This window comes from Balaenoptera physalus (genome assembly GCF_965194825.1).
Source record: "Balaenoptera physalus genome assembly, chromosome: 15".
Lineage (NCBI taxonomy): Eukaryota > Metazoa > Chordata > Mammalia > Artiodactyla > Balaenopteridae > Balaenoptera > Balaenoptera physalus.
The window spans coordinates 36,099,261-36,123,022 of record NC_138894.1 but is presented as its reverse complement, the minus strand read 5'-3'; the positions used below and the strand labels follow the sequence as shown (position 1 = coordinate 36,123,022).

Sequence of the window (23,762 nt, the reverse complement as noted above, 5' to 3'; positions counted from 1 at the left end):
TTAATATAAAAGTAAGATCAAGACATAGCAAGAGGATAGACACACAGATCAACGGAACAAAGTATAGAATCCAGAAATAGAACAATACATATATAGTCAGTTGATTTTTGATAAAGGTGTCAAAGCAAATCAATAAAAATACATAATCTTTTTAACAAATGGTGCTGGAACAACTATACATTCTATATAAAAATATGAACCTTGATCATATTGTACATTACATTGAAAAATTAACTCAAAATGTGTCAACAGAGATGAAATGTAAAAAAACCTAACACTATATATAACAGTCCTAGAAGAAAAATAGGAGATAATCTTTGTGACTTTGGGTTAGGCAAAAATTTCTTAACATAGGACACATGGAGCAGGAGCCATGAAAGAAAAAAATGATGTCACTGAGAACTGTATTTTATTAAGATAAAACACTCAAACTTCTAGAGAAATACTATTAAGAAAATTAAAAGCTACAGACTAGGGGGAAAACGTTGCCAAACACATATCTAATAGTGAACTGTTAATCAGAATATATAAAAATCTTTTACAACTCAATAATAATTATTTTTAAAACTGGATGAAGGATTTGAACAAACACTTCACAAAAGAAGAGATACAGATGTCAAATAAGCACAAAAAATAATGTTCAGCATCAACAGTCATTACATGAATGCAAATTAAAACCACCACAAGATACTACAACATACCTACTAAAATGGTAAAAATGAAAAGAAAATTGACAACATCAAACGTTAGCAAGGGTGCAGAGCAACTGCAACTCTCATATATCGCTGGTGAACATGTAAAATGGTAAAGCCACTTTGAAAACAGTTTGATAGTTTCTTATAAAGTTAAAAATATACTTACCATATGACTCAGTAATCCCACTCCTAAGTACTCTAGAGAAATGAAAACATATGTCCACATAAAAACCTTTACACAAATCTTTATTGTGGCTTTTTTTTTCATGATATCCCCAAACTGGGAACAATCCAAATATTCATTGACTGGTGAATGAGTCAACAAATTATGCCCATAATGGAATATTATTCTGCAATAAAAATGAAGAAACTACTAATATATGCAACAATATGAATGAATCTCAAAAGCATCATGCTAAGTGAAAGAGGCCAAAATGAAGAGTATGGTTCCATTTATATGTATTATTCCATTTAAATGACAAAATTGTAGCATCAGAGATCAGAACAGTCATTGCCAGGAGCTGGGAGTAGGAAGAGGAGACTCACTGCAAAGAGGCATAAAGGAATTTTCTGAGTAATGGAAGCATTCTGCATGTTGATTTGGGTGGTAGTTACACAACTGCACAGGTTTGTAAAAATTTACAGAGCTGTATATCTAAGAAGGATGAATTTTAGTATATGTTAATTATGCCTCAACAAACCAACAAACAAATAAAAGACTGTCATACCAAGTGTTGAAGAGAATGTGGAACAACTGAAACTCTCATTCACTGCTGACAGGTATGGAAAATGGTACAACCACTTTGGAAAATAGTTTGACATTAAAACAAAAAAAAAGTTAAATGTATACTTCAACAATTCCACTCCTAGTATTACTCAAGAGAAATAAAAACATATCAATATATCTACACAAGCACTTGTACATGTATGTTCATTAGCCTTATTCATAATAGTGCGAAATTGGAAACAACAGAATGTTCATAAATATAGCAGGTGAATGACCAAATAAAGTATGATATATCCATATAAAGAATATCACTCATCAATAAAAAGGAATGAACTACTGATACATCCAATACCATGGATGAATCTTTTTTTTTAACCTGTATATGTTTATTTATTTATTTATTTATTTTCTTATTAGTCATCCATTTTATACACATCAGTGTATACATGTCAATCCCAAACTCCCAATTCATGACACCACCACCCCCACCCCTTGCCGCTTTCCCCCCTTGGTGTCCATGTTTTTTCTCTACTTCTGTGTCTCAATTTCTGCTCTGCAAACCAGTTCATCTGTATCATTCTCTAGGTTCCACATATATGCCTTAATATACGATATTTGTTTTTCTCTTTCTGACTTACTTCACTCTGTATGACAGTCTCTAGATGCATCCATGTCTCTACAAATGACCCAATTTCATTCCTTTTTATGGTTGAGTAATACTCCATTGTATATGTGTACCACATCTTCTTTATCCATTCGGCTGTCGATGGGCATTTAGGTTGCTTCCATGACCTGGCTATTGTAAATAGTGCTGCAATGAACATTGGGGTGCATGTGTCTTTCTGAATTATGGTTTTCTTAGGGTATATGCCCAGTAGTGGGATTGCTGGGTCATATGGTAATTTTATTTTTGTTTTTTTAATGACCCTCCATACTGTTCTCCATAGTGGCTGTATCAATTTACATTCCCACCAACAGTGCAAGAGTGTTCCCTTTTCTCCACACCCTCTCCAGCATTTGTTGTTTGTAGATTTTCTGATGACGCCCATTCTAACTGGTGAGAAGTGATACCTCATTGTAGTTTTGATTTGTATTTCTCTAATAATTAGTGATGTTGAGCAGCTTTTCATGTGCTTCTTGGCCATCTGTATGTCTTCTTTGGAGAAATGTCTATTTAGGTCTTCTGCCCATTTCTTGATTGGGTTGTTTGTTTTTTTAATATTGAGCTGCATGAACTGTTTATATATTTTGGAGATTAATCCTTTGTCCGTTGATTCATCTGCAAATATTTTCTCCCATTCTGAGGGCTGTCTTTTCATCTTGTTTATGGTTTCCTTTGCTGTGCAAAAGCTTTTAAGTTTCATTAGGTCCCATTTGTTTATTTTTGTTTTTATTTCCATCACTCTAGGAGGTGGATCAAAAAAGATCTTGCTGTGATTTATGTCAGACTGTTCTTCCTATGTTTTCCTCTAAGAGTTTTATAGTGTCTGGTCTTACATTTAGGTCTTGAATCCATTTTGAGTTTATTTTTGTGTATGGTGTTAGGGAGTGTTCTAATTTCATTCTTTTACATGAAAGCTGTCCAGTTTTCCCAGCACCACTTATTGAAGAGACTGTCTTTTCTCCTTTGTATATCCTTGCCTCCTTTTTCGTAGATTAGCTGACCATAGGTGTGTGGGTTTATCTCTGGGCTTTCTATCCTGTTCCATTGATCTATATTTCTGTTTTTGTGCCAGTACTATATTGTCTTGATTACTATAGCTTTGTAGTATAGTCTTAAGTCAGGGAGTCTGAATCCTCCAGCTCCGTTTTTTTCCCTCAAGACTGCTTTGGCTATTCGGGGTCTTTTGTGTCTCCATACAAATTTTAAGATTTTTTGTTCTAGCTCTGTAAAAAATGCCATTGGTAATTTGACAGGGATTGCACTGAATCTGTCCATGGATGAATCTTAAAACATTATGCTGTATGAAATTCCCTTTCTGGAATTTTACATAAGTTCAAGAACTGGATGTATCAATAGTTTATTCTTTTTATTGATGAGTGATATTTCTTTATATGGGTATAACATAATTTATTTAGTCATTCGCCTGTTATATTTATGAACTAACCTACTGGAAACATTTCTTAGTCTATAAAAATAAAGATTTTATAGCTTATAAGACTTATAATCCTGGAGTAAGCATTAAATATTTACTGGAATTTGCAGGTACAGGAGTCCCATTTTCCTGATGTTTAAGGAGTTGAGACAAAGAAGGGAGACACTAGAAGTTTAATAGGCCAAAAAAGAGTTTTCTTTCTCCATCCTTAAGGGGTTTGGAAAACTGCTTACACAGCAATTAGAAGAGACTCCAAACAGCTCTCTGCTAACCTACTGGGAACCGATCCTAAATCCTTGGATTGATTGGGATCTTGCCTATATAACTAGTCACCAGAGCCAGTTTTTCTTTTCCACTGGATATTCTTAGCAAATGTTACAGTGTAAAATATCAAAAGACAATATCAGAAGCTATTCTAGGAAACTGAGCTGTCCTTTGACACCAATGATATCCAGAAGGGCTTCAAGCCCAAGTTTAATTTCATTTCATGTGTTAAGAATCCCTTAGTCACATCTTAAAAAGCCATATCATCTCTCTGTCTCTCCATATTTGCAATGACTTATTTTGCTCCTGAAATGAAGAAAGACCAAGAACGAAATAATCCTGGCTAATCAAGGAGGAACTACTTTAAGAGATAAGCATCCCATTGATATAGCTGTGTGATTGTGTATGAAACTGGCTCCTTTGTAGCTCCCTGCTTGCTGATAGGCGTCCTACAGAAAGACTCCTTCCTGGGTATGGCTGCCTCAGAATCAGTCTTTCTGGATTGTCCCTTTGCCTCCTCAACTCACTCACTCTGGCTTGCTTCCCACTGTAGTTCTTTCTTTCACTTGGTTCCTGTTCCATCTTTGCTTGCCCCCTTGGGACTTGACACTTTAGTTCTTTTGGTTCCCTATCTTTACTGATGCTGTCTGGTTCCCTTTTCATAGTTTGTTCTACCTCATTTCTTTACTGGTTTCTGAATTTGCCTAGTAGGAGGGTTTTAACCTTCAGATCAGGGTTCTGGACACTCTTTTTGTTCCTTGTTCCCCAGGCACCTATGCTTGTAATGGTGGCTCCCAGATAGCTAATTCTCTTACAGCTATGGGGGGCTTCTTTCTTGGCAAACTGAAATATGCCCCAATTCCCTAAATCTAGCCCTTTGTTGTCACTCTCTGCTGCCCTCCAGCGGCTATCAGTAGGATACACTTGTCAGAAATTAGTTCCAAGGCCTGGCTCTACTGTCCTTTCTTTGGCCTATGAGTGTCCTCTAATAGGACACTAGACAGTGTAGTTAATGCAGATGAGATTTGTGTCCGGAACCCATTAGGCTTTAACTCAGCCAGCACTACCAGAACAGCCTCTGATTCCACTGCTACTCCCAGGGAAATCCATTGGTGATGACTTTCCTGTCCTTTCTCTTGAAGATGTGATTATCTAAGAAATTCACAAATTCCAGGTTTATGGGTATGCATATCCATGCTGTGTTGGAAGTAAGAAAGAAACCTCCTGAGTTTCTGAGGCTTGGCTTCTTGGGAAAGCAGAGAGCAGTGAAGTGGCTCAGGCTAGCCTAGCAGCTGGCCTCACAGACTACCTAGGTCTTTTATTATTTAGCATGAGGATCACAAATGCTGTCTATGAGCTAAGGTAGAAATAACCAGGTTGCTTACTATGCTACGCTCATTAGCTCTTCACACAAGAGTTGAAATGGAATGCAACTCTAGCCTCTGAACTGAGAGACTTTACTATGAGGCTATCTGGAGTGATGCTGGCACCATGCCCCCATTAAAAGTTATAGCTGTTTTACTGGACCAAAGGGGTAGCAGGGTTGTCACAGACTAGACTCACACTCCTGGAAAAGGTCCTTCTAGCCACTACTGGAAAGGCTGTTCTATACTCTGGTGGAATCTCTAGGTGGCAGATCTCTCTGCCTCCAGTTTAAAGTAGGAAGTGGTGGACAATTCTGTTGACCAAGCTTTAGATTAGATTAGCCATCTAACCCAGGACTGTACCAATATGGGCTGCCAGTAACAATGGATAGTCTTAGCCTGGGAGGCCCATAAGTGAAAGGCCAAATCCAATGCATTATTCATGGGAAAATACATCAAAAGCCTGGTGTTTTGTCTCCTGCTACCCAAAAGATTGTCCACAACCCCTCTAACTGAAGGTTCTTCACCCATTGCTTATTTCCACATATCCGCCATTAATTCAGTTTAAAGACCCTGTCATTAATGATTCAGCATTTCCAGACACACACCTCCTCCCCAGTTAAGAGGCTGGTATAGGTGAGACAAAGTCTCAGCAGTTCTAGAATAAATTCTCCTCCAATCAACCAAAAACACTCAGTAAATCCCAGAATGTGTTACATATTACTGGCAATTCCTTCTATAAATTTTCTGTGATGGCTCTAGTTAATAACATCCCAAGCAAAGTAAGGGGATATATCTGATGTGCAGAAGCTGCAGCCACACCCCATAGCTGAAGACCTTATTCACCTGTGCCCCATCCTTGTGTATGCTGATCTAGTGTTGGCTTATATGAGGTCAAAGGTCTAGCTCAGTGGAATCTATTCTCAGAAATGTTCCCAATTTTCTTCTTATTATTTTACAAAACCAGACCCAAAGGTGTTAGCTCTCTTCTACTTGGCAATAGGAATTACTTGCTGTCAGAACTTCCTTTAAGGTTAGAGGTATCACTGTGAAGGTTATAAGTGTCTGTCAAAACAACTTGGGCAAAACAATTTTGTTAATACAACCAGAAAAACCTGATTTCAAAAACCAAAGGACTACCTTTGGAAAGGAAGTATTTCAATTTGACCATCTTATTTATGCCCGGCTGCCAACCATAGCTAAACGTTCTTTTCTGAAAGCCTGCTTATCAGTATACAGCACATTTGGCCTTGTCCTGGGGATCTTTCCAGAAAATTCTGCAGCTGTCCCTTAAACTGACTAATAGAGCATCAATACAAAAAATAAAAATCTAGACAAAGAAGCATTCCCTCAAAGCACCAGGGCCACCTGAAGAGAGATTTTGGGAAGGGCAGAATGTTAAAAAGGCCTATGTTACAAGCATGGGCAAACTACACCAGAATGTAAGCTCCACAAGGGCAGGGACTGTATTTATTCACTACACTATACCCTCTATACCACTGTACCCACTCTAACAGTGCTAGGCATAGTGTTGAATGAATGAATGAATACTTCCTGATTAAGGAGGTCTATATCTACATTCAAGAGCTTGCTGTGCCTATGTCAAGACATGGCCTATAGTCTGCAGGAACTTTTAGTGGCTCTGTATCAGCAGAGATTTGTGCAGGAGTTCTAATATATTAATATTACTACATTCTCTTCTAATCAACAAATGCCTTTGGGATATGATAACCCCAGATTTCATTTCGGAAATGACATCTACCCACATATACATGTTATATATGCTACCATATCAGTTGAGCAGATAATCTTTTCCAAGATAATGTGCTTTATGGCTTAAACCATTCCTTCTAACCCCACCATTAACATCAGTTATAGAAATGACATCTTGCAACTTCATGAGTTATCAAACTGTTTGTTTACTAACTCTGGTGCAGATGACTCCCAGTTTTATAGGCCATTATTCAAGATCAACAAAATATTTCAGTTGAGCACCTGGAGAGTATTTCTACTGACAACATTACTGATTCACACACTTCACTACTAGAGGCTTCACATACCACTATATTCTCCTCCACCAAGAATATCCTTTCTTAAAAACTTTCCCCTACTACCTACACCCACACCTCCCTTCTTCACCATGACTCACTGACAACTGCTCAGTAAATACCTGGGAAAACTACAGGCCACCACCCCTCCCTACTAAGAAGTACATGTGGGGGATGGCTTTCTTCCAGTTTAATATAGCTTAAGGGTTGTGATGAAGACTGATCCCTGAGGCCTTTTATGTGGGCCTGCCCTACCCCCACCCCAGCCTCCTATGTAATCGCCTAGTTAGGGGTTGTTTAGTCTGGTTAGGGTGAAATATTATAAAAGAAATTCTATTGAGCCTCATTTTGATATGTGCCATATCAGACAAAATCAGTTTTTGATATAAATGGATGTTCTACTGAGGCTAAAATATAAGCAAAGTTAAGATTTTTTCCATAAGCGCCAACAGCAGTCATGCAAAGGGGACATGTTCCTCTTAATGGGAATATTGTTCATCAGATTTGGAGGTACGGCAAAAAGAAGGGAAGGGAATTTTATTCAAAAACCAAAATTTTATTGAATAGGATCAAGATAGGAGGGGAAATAAAAGGGGAGGTCTACATAGTCAGATTCTTGAGTGGTTCTCAGGTTTCCCTACCTGATGTTGACTAACTGAAAATATTGATTTTACCTATATACCTCTAACAGGCATAACATCAGAATTTGTTCAACGTCTCCAAAGAAATATACAATTATTTCTCTTAGGTTCTATAGTTGTTTTTAAGGCAGTTTAAGTGCCTGCAATGGAAATGCACTGCGTTTACTTTAGACTGAAGGTTTAGAAATTGGGGAATAAGTGGCCTAGAGGGAATGTCACCAACTCAATCTAAAAAAAGCCACAGATATCTTGGGATGGCTTTGCTGTATAAGAGTTGTTGCCAACAAGCTCCATTCAGGAGATCTGATGCAATGTCACAACCTAATTCATTCAGCTTTATAAAACCTTACGTATATTGGAAGTAAAAAACAGTTGGTGCCAAGGAACAGAAACGTTTCTAAAGAACATATTCAAACCTCTTCCTGCTGGTCAGACATGGAAGGTGAACAGCTAAAAATTAAATAAATAATGTAATAATTATCTGGGGAAGTTAAGATTCTCTCACAATGAATGGAATAACAGAAATGTGAAGTGTTTCAGGGTAGCCTGTAATAAGCAGCATTTGATGAGGAGATACAGAACATAAAAAAGAAGTCCATGAAGAAGTTGAAAAGTAAAAGCAAAGAACAAAGAAGAGAAATTAAGAAAAGGGGATTTAAAGCGATTAGTTTAATACTTAAAGGTGGCAAAACAGTCTAGATCCTGGTTAAGTCAATACACACACACATACACACACACACACACACACACACACACACGCATACAAACATGCACACACAGTTTTACAAACAAAACTTAAATACAGCTCTTCTCTATGTTTGAAATACCTTTACCCCTCATCAACACCTCACTTCCTCTCAGTTTAACTCTCCACATTTTCCATGAAATATTTTATAACTACTCAGGCCTACAAAGACCTCTGTACTTCATGGCCATTTTCTGCACTTAGAGATTCAATCTTGCTCCTGATTTGCATTGTATATTTCACATGATTATATAAAAGTCTTATATTCCAACTAGAGTGTAAGTTGGAGTCTATTCTCCCATTCCTTGAATTTGGGCTGGCCTTGTGACTAGCTCTAGCCAACAGAATGTGGAAGAAGTGATATTTCAAGCATAGGCTTCAAGAGGTTTTCACATTTCCTCTTGCTCTCCTGGAACGCTGCCAGGAGGCCATGTGACTAAGCCTGGATTGGGCTGTTGGTTAGTGAGAGATCACATGGAGCAGAAAAGAGTCGGCTTAGCTAAGGCATGCTACATCAGGCAGTCCAGAGCCGATCCAGCAGCTGATCTCAAAGTATGAGTGAGCTCAGCTGAACCTATCCAATCTGTAGAAACTTGAACTAAATAAATGGTTCTTGTTTTAAGCCAATATGTTTTGGGGTGATTTGTTATGCAGCAAAAGCTGCTGAAATAGTTGAAACATACACAATTGTTTTAGCTTTCCAATGAAATACTTAATCATAGTGTGCCTTATATTAGAATCAAGTATTTGCTGTTCACCTCTTTGTTACGGGAGGGCAGAGCCTGTATTGTATTCATTTGTGTATTCCCACAACACCTAAGTTGTGCTTTGTTCACAGTAGGCACTCAGAGTTTGATAAACTGAAACGAAAATCATCTGAAGTTCAAATTCTGGTGTTCATCAGCATAATTTACTTAATGTTTAACAATAGAAGAAAATACAAACCATAGTACTGCTTAAGAATCAAATAACTACTGAGGATTTACTATTGGCCTTGTGTTGTTATTCTCAATTATGAACCATTAAGGGCCAGCAATTATTAGTACTTGGAATATAAATGCTACTTCAAGATAGTTAATAAGTGAGCCTTTAAGTTGTCCTTCTCAAGATTTAGCATTAACCCAAATTTGGATTTTCATAGAAATATGCACATATATTTGATACATGAATGTGAAGTTGTACTGCAATCGCACTTCTATGAGCTTGGGAATATAGAAATTATAAAGTGGCAGAGAAGAAGATTTTGATTTGCACTAATTCACATTAACAGCTGGCTTTCTAAACCCAGAAACCTGACAAATGAGGTATGTAGGTAAATATACTTTAACTTTGACGTGCTATAAAAGTGTAAAATATCATGAAAGCCTGTGTATTCAAAATGTCATTTCACTTTTTTCCTTAAGAAGTAGAAAAATTAGAATAGACAGGACGGCTCAGAAAGGATGAATAGTTTTGCTATCCACATCTAATTTGCTTCCTAATAAAATTCTATGGCTTTTAAATGACACTCTGCTATTATAGTCTATACAGAGATGAGTTCATCAAATATTCCATGTTTTGAATATTTTAAAAATTATCATTCAATTGATAGAGCCTGAAACACTGTAAAGCAAAAGAACATGAAAGCATGATCAGAATGAATATATTCATAAACCAGTGAAGAAAATACACTCAATGACAGTAAAAGAATATCCTTGCTGCACTGAACTGGGGACAAATCCCCTTTTTGCATGGGTGCGTGTATGTATCCTATAACTTGCCTTAACTTTAACTTCTTCCTTTAGTTTCGGCCATTCCTGATTAATATTGTTATCTTTGACTTACAAAGGGCATAATAGTTAAATCAGGTAGTAAGGTGGATAACTGAGTCAGGACCTTAAAAGGTTTAGACAGGCTAAATAAATAAGAATGATTAAAATCTGGTTTGTTAATAGAATGTCTAGAAGGAAAACGCAGACCAAAGAGAGTGAAGTCTTCAATTGTGGTGTATAAAATCAACCACATAAAGACTAGATATGGAATGAGTAACAATGCTACATGTGAAAAAGATTCAATTACTAGCAGATGGAAACTCAATAAATCAGGATAGAAAGGCTGTCCCCCAAACTGGAGTGCATTAATAAAAATACAAAGAGTGAAAGGGTCAAAGTTAAGTGAGACATATTTTAGCCAACTTCAGAAATACCTTTCTTATAATCAGATTGTCTTGAGGTGGACCCTGCTGCTTTGGGGAAGCAAGTTCTCTTCAAGGAGAATATTCAAGCACAGTCTAGGGTGCTGTACAGGGATTCCAAGTATCAAGCCAAAGGTCATACTACATGATTTTTAAGATTAGCACCCAGCCCCCAAATTCCATAACTCTATTTTAGGATTCCAAAGAGTAGAGGCAAAAGGACACATACTCAAGGACACCTAATCATGTCTCATTTGAGGTCAAGATATCTCCTTTGAAACCACACTTCCAGACTTTCTATTATAATCGGCACATCTCTTATAGTTCATAAGCTGCTCACTTTAAAAATGATGGTCATTTTAAGTTATGAGAATGACTAAGATGAACTGCAAAGAGATAAATATTTTCAGCACGGGATGTGGAAAGATCATTTTTGTCATGCTGATTCAACCTACCTGAGGCCTGCTAATAATGAGCCAGGCAAGTTTTTCAAATGATCTAAGAAAAATTTAAGCTGCTTTAATAGAGACAGACATAAATAGAAATTAAGTGATAGATTCAATAGGAAGAGGCATATTCTTTCATGATTCAGAGAAATTTTGGAGTTTTGGTTTCTACTACTAAAACTCCATAATAGGAACTCTGAGAACAAAAATGTAACAGAAAATAGGAACTTAAGCATAAGCAACAGTGCTCACTGAGAGCTCACAAGTACTTGAGCATTCATCCCCAGCTCAGATCCACCTTATTTCGTCTGTGTTTTCTAACTTACTCCCTTAGTTAACGTTTTCTGTGAACACTAGTTGCTTTCCATAGGGACCGAAACCACAAACTCGAGAGAATGACCACACTTCCTTTCCATGAAGAGTGAGAAGGGAAAAATTTTTCCTTGGATGTGTTTTCCCAATGAAATTCAATTTCTGCTTTCCAAGAAACGCCAATTGGCTCAGAAGTCTCTGAGAAGAAACAGTGCTGGGAAAGTCAAGCAGATACCACTCCACAAAACCATAAAGCAAAATTCCCATCTTTCAGGTTTACATCAGCCAAGGGGTTAAAACCTGAACATCTCGGTTGAGTTGCTGAATCCACAGGTGGAAGGTGTTAAGTGTGGAAAGAGATACTCAGCTGCATTTGGGACCATGCTGGGAAAGCCTTTATGTGCAAGAGAACCCCCACCTCAACTCCTAAATATTAAGTTGACACACGTTTCTGGGACGCGGCCTGAATCCTCAAACTTTGGCGGGTCTATAGAGACACAATTTTCTGTTTTCTGCTTAACAGGGCTTTCCAGAATTGTCATCAGATGACAGATTACACCACCCATCCACAAGGATTCAGGGGTAGCTCAGGCCATCCATTATGGGTTAAAAGCTGTTCTAGCATGAATCGAGTCACAGTGGTAAGGAGACTACCAATACAAGGGGTCCTACAGCTTTAAGAAATACCCTGGGCATCTAAAAGTTCTCAGAATGCAAACTTTGTCAGCTCTGAAAACAAGAGGCACTGCATCATTATGGCAGGAGAAACAAAGCCAGCCCCCTTTTAAAAAACAGACAAAAAAAAAAAAGATTGTTTTAATAGGAGAGAAGCATCAGTCATTGATTCTTACTTCATTCACACTTTCTATCCAACCCCATCCATCTTCAGAGTGAAGAGATGACAGAGCCCAGTTAACTCTCTCCCTCTTTCGGCCCCCGCCCATACTGCTCCTCTATACCCCATCCACCAAGGCCTACCAACCCACGCTTTTCAATCTGCAAGCAACAGCTCTATAGCACGACTCTTTCTATCTAATGGGCTTGCAAAGCTCAGGTACACCTAAGTACCGGCTTTCATCACATTACTTTAGTAGGGTTGCCTGTCAGGTTAGCATGACTGGTCAGGGCCTTTGCTAATTATCTAAAATGACCACTTAGTCACTCATGGCTGACCGCGTTCTACAAAGGAGGGGATGGGAAGACTTAAGGCAACAGAAAAAAGTCAACAAACCAAACCAACAATCCAGAATGTAAAATATTTCATTTTTCTTAAATGCTACTGCCCTCATTATCTGCAAACAAAAGTCCTCTGGGCAGGCAGTCTCTGCATCAGTGCACCTGCTTAGCATTGGTTTGCTGAGCTATCTTTTTGCTGTGTCTGCAGAAGCCAACTATAGCACAATGGGTCACATCACTTGAGGGTCACTTGAGTCCCTCTACATTCTGGGTCCCTCCTCCCACCTCCTGCCTTCCCTTCCACCCACAAAACCTTTAACTCCACCATAGCTAAGGATCCCAGATAGCTAAATAAAAGAGGTGGCCTCAAACACAGGGAAAAACCCTTAGGTCTCCAGTGTGAATCGCCAACGCCAATCCCCCTCCCCTCCCCTTTTCCTTAAGACCTGATGGTCTTCAGTCACACATCTTAAAAGAAAAACAAAAAACAAAAACACAAAGACTTACTTGTCTCAAGTCGATGAAGGCCAACTGCAGCGTGTCCTCCTGGAACCCAGGCACCGGGCCGGATCTGGCAAACTCTGTGGGAAAGAAAAGAGGATAAAAAGCGCCTTTAACTAACCATGGACAGGGAGATTGGCAGACGGATGACAGGGAAGACAAGAGAGGCTGGGGGAGAGGAGGACCAAGCTTCTAAGGAGTCATGTCTCTCTCCCTTCAGCTTCTTTGTTTGCCCTTCAAAATTCGTGTCATCAAAACACCATTAATTCCAGAATCCTGACAGCAAGGAAACTGTACTAATTCGACCTGAAATTTATTCCCATGAGCCGCGCTGGGCTTCAGAGTATTTGTTTTGTGAATGGACAAACAACTTGCAAAGGAGGAGGGAGTGGGGGAGAGAAAAAACTTTTTCCTCTCAACACAATAAAATCTTCAGCTGTGAAACTCTTTTCAGTTCCGAAAGCTATTTATATTTTAGATCGCTGAAGGAATTTTCGAATTTCACGCCTGTCACCTCATTCCCCAAGCATTTATCAAAAAATATTCCCTGCCACATCATTAATTATTCCCTCACTGATTATTTGTATTATCTCATGAGTGCATTATCGTCAACACACACACAGACACACACTCACACAGACATACACACCAGCAGCAGAGGCTGCCCCAATCTAGCGCTTGGCTCTTCAGTAAAAGAGTATTGCAGATATGAAAAGACCCATCTAAATAAATCTCACTGCAAAAACTTAGGAAACATTTGTACATGTCCATCCTTCTAGTGTATTCTTTGTTCTTGACTTCTACTTCTATTCCACTCTCAAAAATTCTTTTTTCTCTTCCCTCTACCCGAATTTAGTCTTAGGTCAAAGAGACCACATGAATGCTATTTGCAATTTACAGTAGCGCCTTGGGTACATGCTCAGTTTATGACTCTGGCTTCTACATTGTTAATAAGAAGATAACTGCACAGGGCTATAGGGACAAGTACCAGTAACAGTTAAGAATGTCAAATTTTATTGTCCCTAAGCCCTGCTTATTATGCAATCAAAAGGTCTTGTTTAAGCCCCTACATACACACAAAACACACACACACACACACACACACACACACATACAGAGCAAATTCAAAAGTTGGACAGTTACTAACTATGCCTTGAATTCTCTCTGTGAAGCCAAAGCATGATAAACATTTAACATCAATCTACTATTTACCTCAAAAACAACTCAAGTATCTGCTCAAAGCAAATATGAAAAGGAATGTTTTCCTTTCAATTATATTTTTCTTCAGGAATGAATTTAAGAAATTATAGAAAGTTGGTATCATATTATTCTTTTGAAATTAAATAAAATCTATCAAGATATCTGCATATATGTCTGGAAAATTACTTCAAACAACTAGTAGCTGCATAGATTCAAATGATGATTTATGAACAATGACAGGAATTTCTGTTCTTTAAAAATATTTTCCATCTAGGAAATTTCTACTAGGTTTTCATAAAATCCTTGACCTACCTTAAAAAATAATGTTAACAACGTAAGTTGCAGGGAACACAAAAACATTATGTGAAATGAAATTTAAAACAAGTTATGAAACGAATTGTATAGAGCACAAAGTGTTGTACAACTGTAACACAAAATATTCTTATTCTAGAGATTTTAAATAAAAATGACTCAAATGGAAGGAGATAAACTATATAGAATGATTAGCACATTAAGTTTCTATTTACTTTGGAAAGAAAATTTATATGCCATTTATAAATGAATTCTATCATATGTATAGCCCAAATGATTAAAGTTTTAAAAGAGTAAAGTTCTAAGACTATACAAATACACGATGAGAGCCATGTTAATAAAAGCTTGACAGAATCCATCCTTCATATCTTACAATAGCCATTATCTGTGATAACCTTGTATATGGCCACTGCTCAATTACAAGTACAACTTTCCCATACTATGCTCCTGTAGAAAGCAGTCCTTTGAATTATAGCCACAGCCACTCTTTTTGAGTCTTGATTGTCAGATGGTCAGCTTAAATAAGCTTCCCATGCCTGGGAGTTTCATCCAAGGTTGGTAGATTATCACTGTTGCTCCCGTATGACATAACAGCTATGCTGCATCATCTGAAGTCCTCTCTGTCAGTAGGAACCCTACTTGAGTCAAGATGCAGCAACTATCACGGTGTTCTGCTGCCCTACACATGTTCAGTTCAACAGGATTGCCCTATGATACATGGTTTGCATGCTTGAGAGGTGGCTACACATTCTTGAATCTCCTTATTGGGCATGAACCCTGGGGTTGACATGATGCTGATGAAACCACTCAGGAATCTGGATGTGATACATATTTAGTCAGAGCTGTACTTTATAGACCTCATTTTATGACACACTGAATCTCCCAGGTTCCCAGAGGACATGGTGGCCTTTTAGATTTGATTTTCCTTTTATAAATCAGGGAATGAAAAGTACATCATGTGTGACAGAGTAAAGAGATTAATTTTTGGGTATAGCTTATGGAAATGTTTAATTACTATATATTCAATTTCATATTTACATTTTTTTTCTCATTGTTTTACATATGTAATTCTTGTCTTCCCACGTAGGCAGTAAAGTCCTTAGGGATAAGGACCATATCACAGAACGTAGCAAGTATTAAAAACAGTAGATGTCCAACAAATACTTATATATTAATTTACAGAAATAACAAGATTAACTAATTACACATATTCTTTACTGCCAGTGAAAATCTTTGGATTGCAATAGTAGGGCACCTTTAACCTGAGTATCAATAAGTAGGCTTTAGGAATTTACGAGCTCCCTAAAATTAGATGCCCAATGATTGAGGAGATGGGCTTTGGGTCATAAAAATCAGTTTGAGCTCCAGTTACTAGCTCTAAGGCCATGTGCAAACTACTTAATCTCCTTAAAGCTTCAATGTCTTCATCTCAAAAATAAGGGTAACAGCATATTCCTTATAGTGCTGCTACGAGGATTAAGTGAAACAACTATGTAAAGCAGTTGGCAGAGTGCCTGGCATATCATCATTGATTATCATTACAATTAGTTTTTTGTGGGAATATGTGTTTCTCTGTGAAGAAGGTTCATATCTTTTATTGACGTCTCAGAGGGTTGGTGACCAAACAAAGGTCAAGAGACACTATTCTATATCCAGGACAAAACAGTAGAACAGCTACTATTCAGTTATGAGTTAGTGAGTTGGTATTGAAAATTTATAGGCAAATATTTAAGTGCTTCACCTAAAGGAAGCTCATATGACTAATTACTAGTGTATTAGCCACAGCACAGTAATTTTCACTGGTATTATTTGAGAAATCAATAAATGCATGAAATAGATCTCCCATAATTTTGTGATTCAATTATTTCCTTTAAAACATGACTGTTCTTCTAGAGTCAATTTTTTCCATATATGAAAAATGTTAAGAGCGTAAGAAAGTGTGAATATTTTTTTAAAGTTTGTATTTAGTCTGACGTCAACTATGTAAAATACAATATGAATAGAAAACACGACAGTAAGCATTTATTTCATAATGTTAACTGAGGCTGTTAGAGAGAGGAAGATTACAAGGGATTTTATTATTCTTTACATTTTATAAACTTTAAAAATGAGACCACTTTTATAATCAGAGAAAAGGAAATAGAAGCGCACACACACACACACACACACACACACACACACACACACCCCTCAAAATTATTTAGTGCTATTTTCTCTAGTAATAAGAGCTATAACTTGTTCAAGATTTAGAATTATAGGCAACTGGGATTGATGTGCACACCCATGTCATAAGAGGCTGCTTGATAGAGAGAAGGAAAACTACACATGGGAGGGGGACGAGGAGCCCCAAGTCTGCTGACACATATACAAACTGATTATATGTACACACAGAAGCTTTCCTTTAGAATCATGAATAAAAACTTTCCTTCTTTTGACATCATAAAAAGGAGTACATGTCTCTCCTAGTGGCCAAGGGGAACCAATGGATATATGGGGCACAGTGAAAAAGTCCCTTTCTGGACTCGTCTCTGGATTCCAAGGTCTGTGGTATGTTTTCAGTCTCTAAGTGGCTGAAGCCAGTGCCAAAGTTTCCAAAGGCTGGAGTTCGGCAGAGTGGCCCTCCACTTAACACAGAACCAAATCCTACCTTTGACTATCTTATGTTATGTGGGGACTGAATCAAGGTCCCAATGAGGCTGGCAAGAGAGCTTCCTCTTGGGAAACTTGCTCAGGTTAGTGGAGCCCCTGACCAGCACCCAGCCGTCCTTCAGACAGCTCGGCTCTCCCCAGCAGCCCTTCCCTGCCCTCGTCCAATCACAGTATGGACAAGAGTTGAAGCTGGGATCGGGGCCTGCCTCCAAGATCCAACGTGCAAATGTGAAAAATCTTTTAATGAGATACATTTTCATTTTAAAAAAATTAAAAGGAGGTGTACAAAGTTATAGGAAAGAAGGCATATTGTTAAGTGAAGGTATAAAGAGGGAAAGAAAATAAGAGGTATAAAGGTATAAAGAGGGAAAGAAAAAACCCCTCACTTAAATATCCAACATTCCTTCACACTCTCATACACACTTAAATCGATGAGGTGTGGCAATTGTTTTTAAAGCAATATTAATTTCTCAAAAGTATCCTATAGTTTTACATTTCTAATAATCTTCATATTATAATGAAATAAAATTGCCAAAGTAGAAAAAGGAGGGATTCCACTAATTTCAAAATGCTTTCTACGCTGCTTGAAGGCTGGTCTTAAAATTAACTGCCGCTTAGATGGGGGGAGAAAAAACATGTTTAAATCAACTTAAAAATTATCTGGTACATTCATATTTGGCTGAGGAAAACAAAATATAAATTTTATAAAGAGCAGAGAACCCTAATTAGAATAAAACGGGAGAGTCAGAGTTAGAAGGGGCTTTGAGGAATCAAAATGACTGCCTTACATCCAGAGAAAAGTACTCTCGTTTTTCAGAGTTCAAGGCCTTGAGAGAGAAGAGGGAAGTGAATGAAACTCAGAAAGGTTAAAAGGTTATAGGGAGGGGGAAGGGTAAGCTGGGACGAAGTGAGAGAGTGGCATGGACATATATACACTACCAAACGTAAAATAGATAGCTAGTGGGAAGCAGCTGCATAGCACAGGGAGATCAACTCAGTGCTTTGTGACCACCTAGAGGGGTGGGATAGGGAGGGTGGAAGGGAGATACAAGAGGGAGGGGATATGGGGATATATGTATACATATGTATAGCTGATTCACTTTGTTATACAGCAGCAACTAACACACCATTGTAAAAGAATTATACTCCAATAAAGATTTTTAAAAAATAAATTAATTAAAAAAATAAAAGGTTATAGGTGAAGTTGGCTGGTGAGGACCTGGAAAAGCTTGACTTATGTGTTCGTCTCACTCTTTTTTTTTTTGCCCCTACTTGCATGTAGGGTTCCCAGGATACAGGACTTTTAAGTTTTAACACTGGTGTGGTAAAAAAACGTTGCCTGCTATTTCAGTAAACAAGAATGTTGCCTGCCATTCTGGTAAACAATGAATGTTACCCCCCATCAAGCCACCAACCATTGCATCCACCCTAGACAGTGTGCCCTGAAGAGATTTCAGGATGAAGAAAAACAGGATACTGGCCCTAGATAGTTAAGATGCATATCAAAGGAATAATTTCTATGAGTCCAGACTCTTGCATCTTTCCATACCTAGACAAGCACTAAAATCATTAATTTGAGATGTCTGCTTTTTGTGATTAGCTATAATCTATTGATGTTTGACTCCATGTTTGTTTGTTTGTTTCCAGCAAAAAATTCCTATATACCCTGACTCCTCCCTTTACCTCTTTGGAACAATTCTATCTGAGAGGTGTCTCCCGGGCTTTAGTTCTCAGTAAGGTCACCAAATAAAACATAACTCTCAAAAAAAAAAAAAAAAAAAAAAGACTGCCTGAGTCTGTAATCTGTATATCTAGACAGGACATTTGAGAATTTATCAAAAGCAAGCTGTGGGAAACAGAATATAAAAGTAATTCTTCTGAATCTTTGCAAATTGTCCGTAGAACAAGAATAATTTTCAAAGGAGATGAGCAAGGTAAAATTTATTTCAGAAAATCAAAACTAGTACAATATCTGGGAAACAGGTAAAATAGCAATTCTTAGAGGAAAAGCTAATTTGCTCAAATAAGAGAACGTTGAAAAGGTAGTGGGCAAAATTTTAACCAGAGGTTCCTGGTTAGTATCATATACTATTGCTCCCAGAGAAGTTCCAGGTCAGACAGTGGATAAGATAACATCACCAGCCTTCACTGAATGGATTAAGGGTTTGGTTTTTGGCCAAAATGTCAGGTAAGAAAGAAAAGTCAGTCCTCTGGAGCCCAAAGTGTGTTGGGCACTTGTTTATATCTTAAGATCATGTCAGGTCACATGTGGTTTTTGTGGGATTACAAGAATAAGAGCTGCTGTTGCTGTATTAATATAATGGTTTCCTGGTATCTGGGTCCCTGGAGCAACAGATAAGGAATATGCTAGACTACAAAGTGTGGCTCTGGGGAAGCTAAAACCTTCTTGCATCACTTCACAGTGGCTCCACTAAGCTAATTACAGAGAAGAGCTGATGGACTCCACAGGGACTCCACTGGAGGCTCTGCTGGTCAGAGAAAGGTCAGCCAGAACATAAGGAAGTAAGTACTAAGGAGAGAGCTATCAAGGAGACAGAAAAAGGGAGGGAGGACTGGTGGGAGGGAAAAGTTCCTTGGAGATTCAGCTGACTATACTTGTATAAGTGTACTTGTATGAACACGTGATCATAAAAAATAGTTACCTTTAATTATCTAGGGTATAATTCTGTGATGTAAATTTTTCTTTGTTTTTACATATTTTAAATAGGTAACTCACTACATCTCCTACCTCAAGAAGGGCAGAGAAAAGTACAGTCTAACTAACCTATTCTGAGTTTCCGTGTGAGAAATATGATTAAAACTGATAATAACAAAGTCTGATAGCAAATGCCAAACCAGTACTCTAAACAGATTTATAAATTGTTCTCAAAGTTTAATTCTCCTAACTCCTTTTGCTCTAAAAGACAACTGAAAACTAGGACAGATAGACATAGCTTTTTAATTAGTAAGGGATTAATCCCCTATAAGCTAGGAAATGGCCACAAGCATGAAGAACTTTCATGATGATGCTGAGTAAATAAGCCAATCAGTCTCCATCTGGCTGTCCCTGGTACTGTACCACCGAGAGGAAATGAGGGTTCAGGTACTGGCAGTGACTGGTGCCAATGACAATATACACTCCCCTGGAGAGAGTAGCTGTCTTATGTGGAATAAACCTAGAAAACTGGAGAAGCTGATTTCTATGCCTTGCCTAACGTATCTAACATATAAGAAAAATCTGTAAACAGTTTAATGAAATTAATTGGTTGAATCTAGCAAAGCAAATTAGAAAACAATTTTATTCGAGATTTAAAAGAAGGAGATGACATAAATTCCTACCATGTCATGGAGTCCGGGAGGCCACTGGGTACTGTTCTTTGTTTAAGGAAATAATATTTTAAATGTGGATAAGAATACTTTAGCTGTATTCACCAAATTAAACAGAGTATCTTTTGCATTGCAGAGGAAGAAGGTTAAGGAAAGCCAAGACCATAACAAGTGGCAGAACAATGTCATGCCACATGGCATTGGACTTTCCCTTAATATTCCACAAATAATCACCAAAAACATAGCACAAGATGTCCTAGGACTTGCGTTTACAACCTAGAATCCTAAAGCTGAAAGGAGCATTTGTAATTACTGAGGACTTTTACAGAAGAAAAAATTAAAAAGCAAAAAAGGTAAGTCAGTGAACCAGATAGAACCTAATCCCTCTAAATCTGTCTTTCTATTATTTCAATATGCATCCCTGATCTAGAATGTCTAAAAGCAAATATTCACTCTACATGTTCCATATATATATATATATATATATACACACACACATATATGTATATATGTGTGTATCTGTGTCTTTTTCATTTAGAGAATAAAATCATAAAAATATATAGATCTGTGTAATGCCACAATGTTCCTCTGAAGTTCCCAAGTGCTTTGCAATTTTGCAAAATAAGGGCCAATTTCATAATAGATCTTTTAAAACTATAGTGAAAAGAAGCCTCTCCCAATTAGCAATCAGCAGTGCTTCTGTGCATCTGTAAGAAAACTGAGGATCTGCCATGAAAGGCGTGGGTTTCCTGAGAGATGAGAAAGACTTGTGTTCTGAAGTAGTAACTTTGTATCCTTGATATTTTTACTCTGCTTTCAAGGACTTAATCTTATCCATGTGTTTGTTCAGCACTGATTATTCTGCTGTACGAACAGAGACTCAGAGCTAAGCTATCTGAAATTTTACATTGAGAAGGATTCTGCAGGGCATTTAACGTAACGGTGAAAATCAATTCTCTAGAAAAGCACTGTCCAAATAGAAGTGTGAGCTGCATGTGTAATTTTGGAATTTTTAGTAGACAGGTTAAGAAGACAAAAATTAATTTTAAAATTAGTAATAGTATATCTTGTTTTACCCAATATGCCTAAAATATATTAATTTCAACATAAAATTAGTATTCTAAAATTTTTTCATGAGGTTTTTTTCAAAATCCAGGATGTATTTTACACTTAGAGCACAACTCATTTCTGAGCTGCATGTCAAATGCTCTAACAGCCACTTGTGGCGGGTAACTATAGTACTGGACAGCACAGCTTTAGATGATGTTGACTGTAAAGAATGAAAACTAAAACGAAATGTGAAAAGAATGATTTCAGACTTTGAAATGACAAGGAAAGAGCAGTCCCCAAACTCATAACAATATGAATTCCATTTTTACATTGGCTATGAAATTAGGATTGAAGCAAATGTTCCTGATACCACACAATGTCTTCTCTTCAGCCCATATTTTAAAAACAGGTCAACCTCTGAGAGAGCTATATACTTTGTATGCTCTTCACCGTGCCCGTCAATAAACTTTTATATTACCTCTCTATTAATTCTTATGCTAGTATTCTTACCTTTCTTCTCTTCATCCCATTTTCTTTTCTTATATCTAATTTATTATTTTTTTCAACTTATCCTACTGAAACTGGTCTCAAATCATTTTTGGAATGATTCGGGCATAATTTTTAAAAAATAATAATAGTTGAGCAGCATATGTTTCTGGACAAAGCTCTCCGGCTCTCAATTTCCCCAGCAAGTGATACCAGTAGCAATCCTGATCTATAACTGCAAAATGTTTTGTAAGTATACAATACAAAACAAATGCTGACTCATTAAAAGGAAAAGTATCAAGACACTGTCAGTGCTCTTGAACAGGGTGGAGGTATGTCACACAAAGCTATGAAAAATACTGAAAGAGAAATGATTAAGGTAGGTTCCACATAGCATGTTTCCCAAGCTAAAAGAGCTAGATTTTTTTAAAAGTCAATTATGATTCTTTCTAAACTGAAAGCAGACAGTTAATGCTTCTTTGGTACACATTTCGTGGATAGTCTCACAATTTGCCAGGAAAACTGAGTTTCATAGTCTAAGCTGATGGATGTCCACAGAAAATGGATATATCATAAGCTAAGGTAACTGGGATTCCAATCCTTTCTAGAATTTACTTATGTGACCTTGTGCCAATCATGTAAGTTTTTAGTGCCAGATGTCTCCTCTGTAAAATGAAATTAAGAATATTTCACTTGCTTAAAGCTATGCGACTAAATCAAATATACTCTTGAGGTCTATTATATAACAAGGAATATATCTGGTCTTTGGTCCCAGCTCCTGACATAGAGGAGCTATGGACTTTTACAGAAGAAAAAATTAAAAAGCAAAAAAGGTAACTCAGTGAAGCAGATAGAACATAATCCCTCTAAATCTATTATTTCAAGGGTATTTCAAATACCCTTGAAAGGTCCTGAGCAATAGGAAAGTTCCTGAGCAATTCACAATGAGCTCCTTTTGACCATACCTAAGTTTATGCTGAAATGACTCCTGTGGGCCCTTAGGTAGTTTTAAGGGAGGGGCTGGACAAGCCAGAAAGACCAAGCCTGTGACTAGAGGTTTGAAACTTTCAGCCCCACCCCCAGTCTCCAGGGAGGGGAGGGGAAGGTGATTGATTTCAATCATGTGGCCAATTATTTATTCAATCATGCCTATGTAAAGAAACCCCCATATAAAAACTCTGGACACTGAAGCTCAGTGGATCAGGAATTCCTGATGGGTGAACATGCTGATGTGCTGGAAGGTTGACATGCCTGGAATCCTTAAGGACAGGTCATGGAAACTCTGTTCTGCCCCCCTCCTCCCCAGGATCCTGTTCTATGCATCTCTTCCATTTGGCTGTTGCTGAGTTACAGCCTTTATAATAAAACTGTAATCATAAGTACAGCATTTTTGGTGAGTTATGTGAGTTTTTCTAGTGAATTACTGAACTGAAAGGGGATGTGATGAGCCCCAAATCTGTAGTCAGCTAGGAAAAAGTGCGAGTGGCTTGAGGTCACCTGTGACTTGTGGCTGATGCCTGAAGAGGGACAGTCTTGTGGGACTGACCCCT

The 23,762-nt window shown here is 37.6% G+C and overlaps 1 protein-coding gene across 4 annotated transcripts in view; it reads right to left on the bottom strand.

The window, feature by feature from the left end:
- Window positions 1-23,762, bottom strand: part of EXOC6B (exocyst complex component 6B) — a 722,841-nt gene that overhangs the window by 164,475 nt on the left and 534,604 nt on the right. For all 4 annotated transcript variants that reach the window (XM_082426006.1, XM_082426005.1, XM_082426007.1 and 1 more), the window contains one exon: window positions 13,195-13,268. In XM_082426006.1, the coding sequence (XP_082282132.1) occupies window positions 13,195-13,268 (74 nt within the window). The remainder of the gene's footprint in view (window positions 1-13,194; window positions 13,269-23,762) is intronic.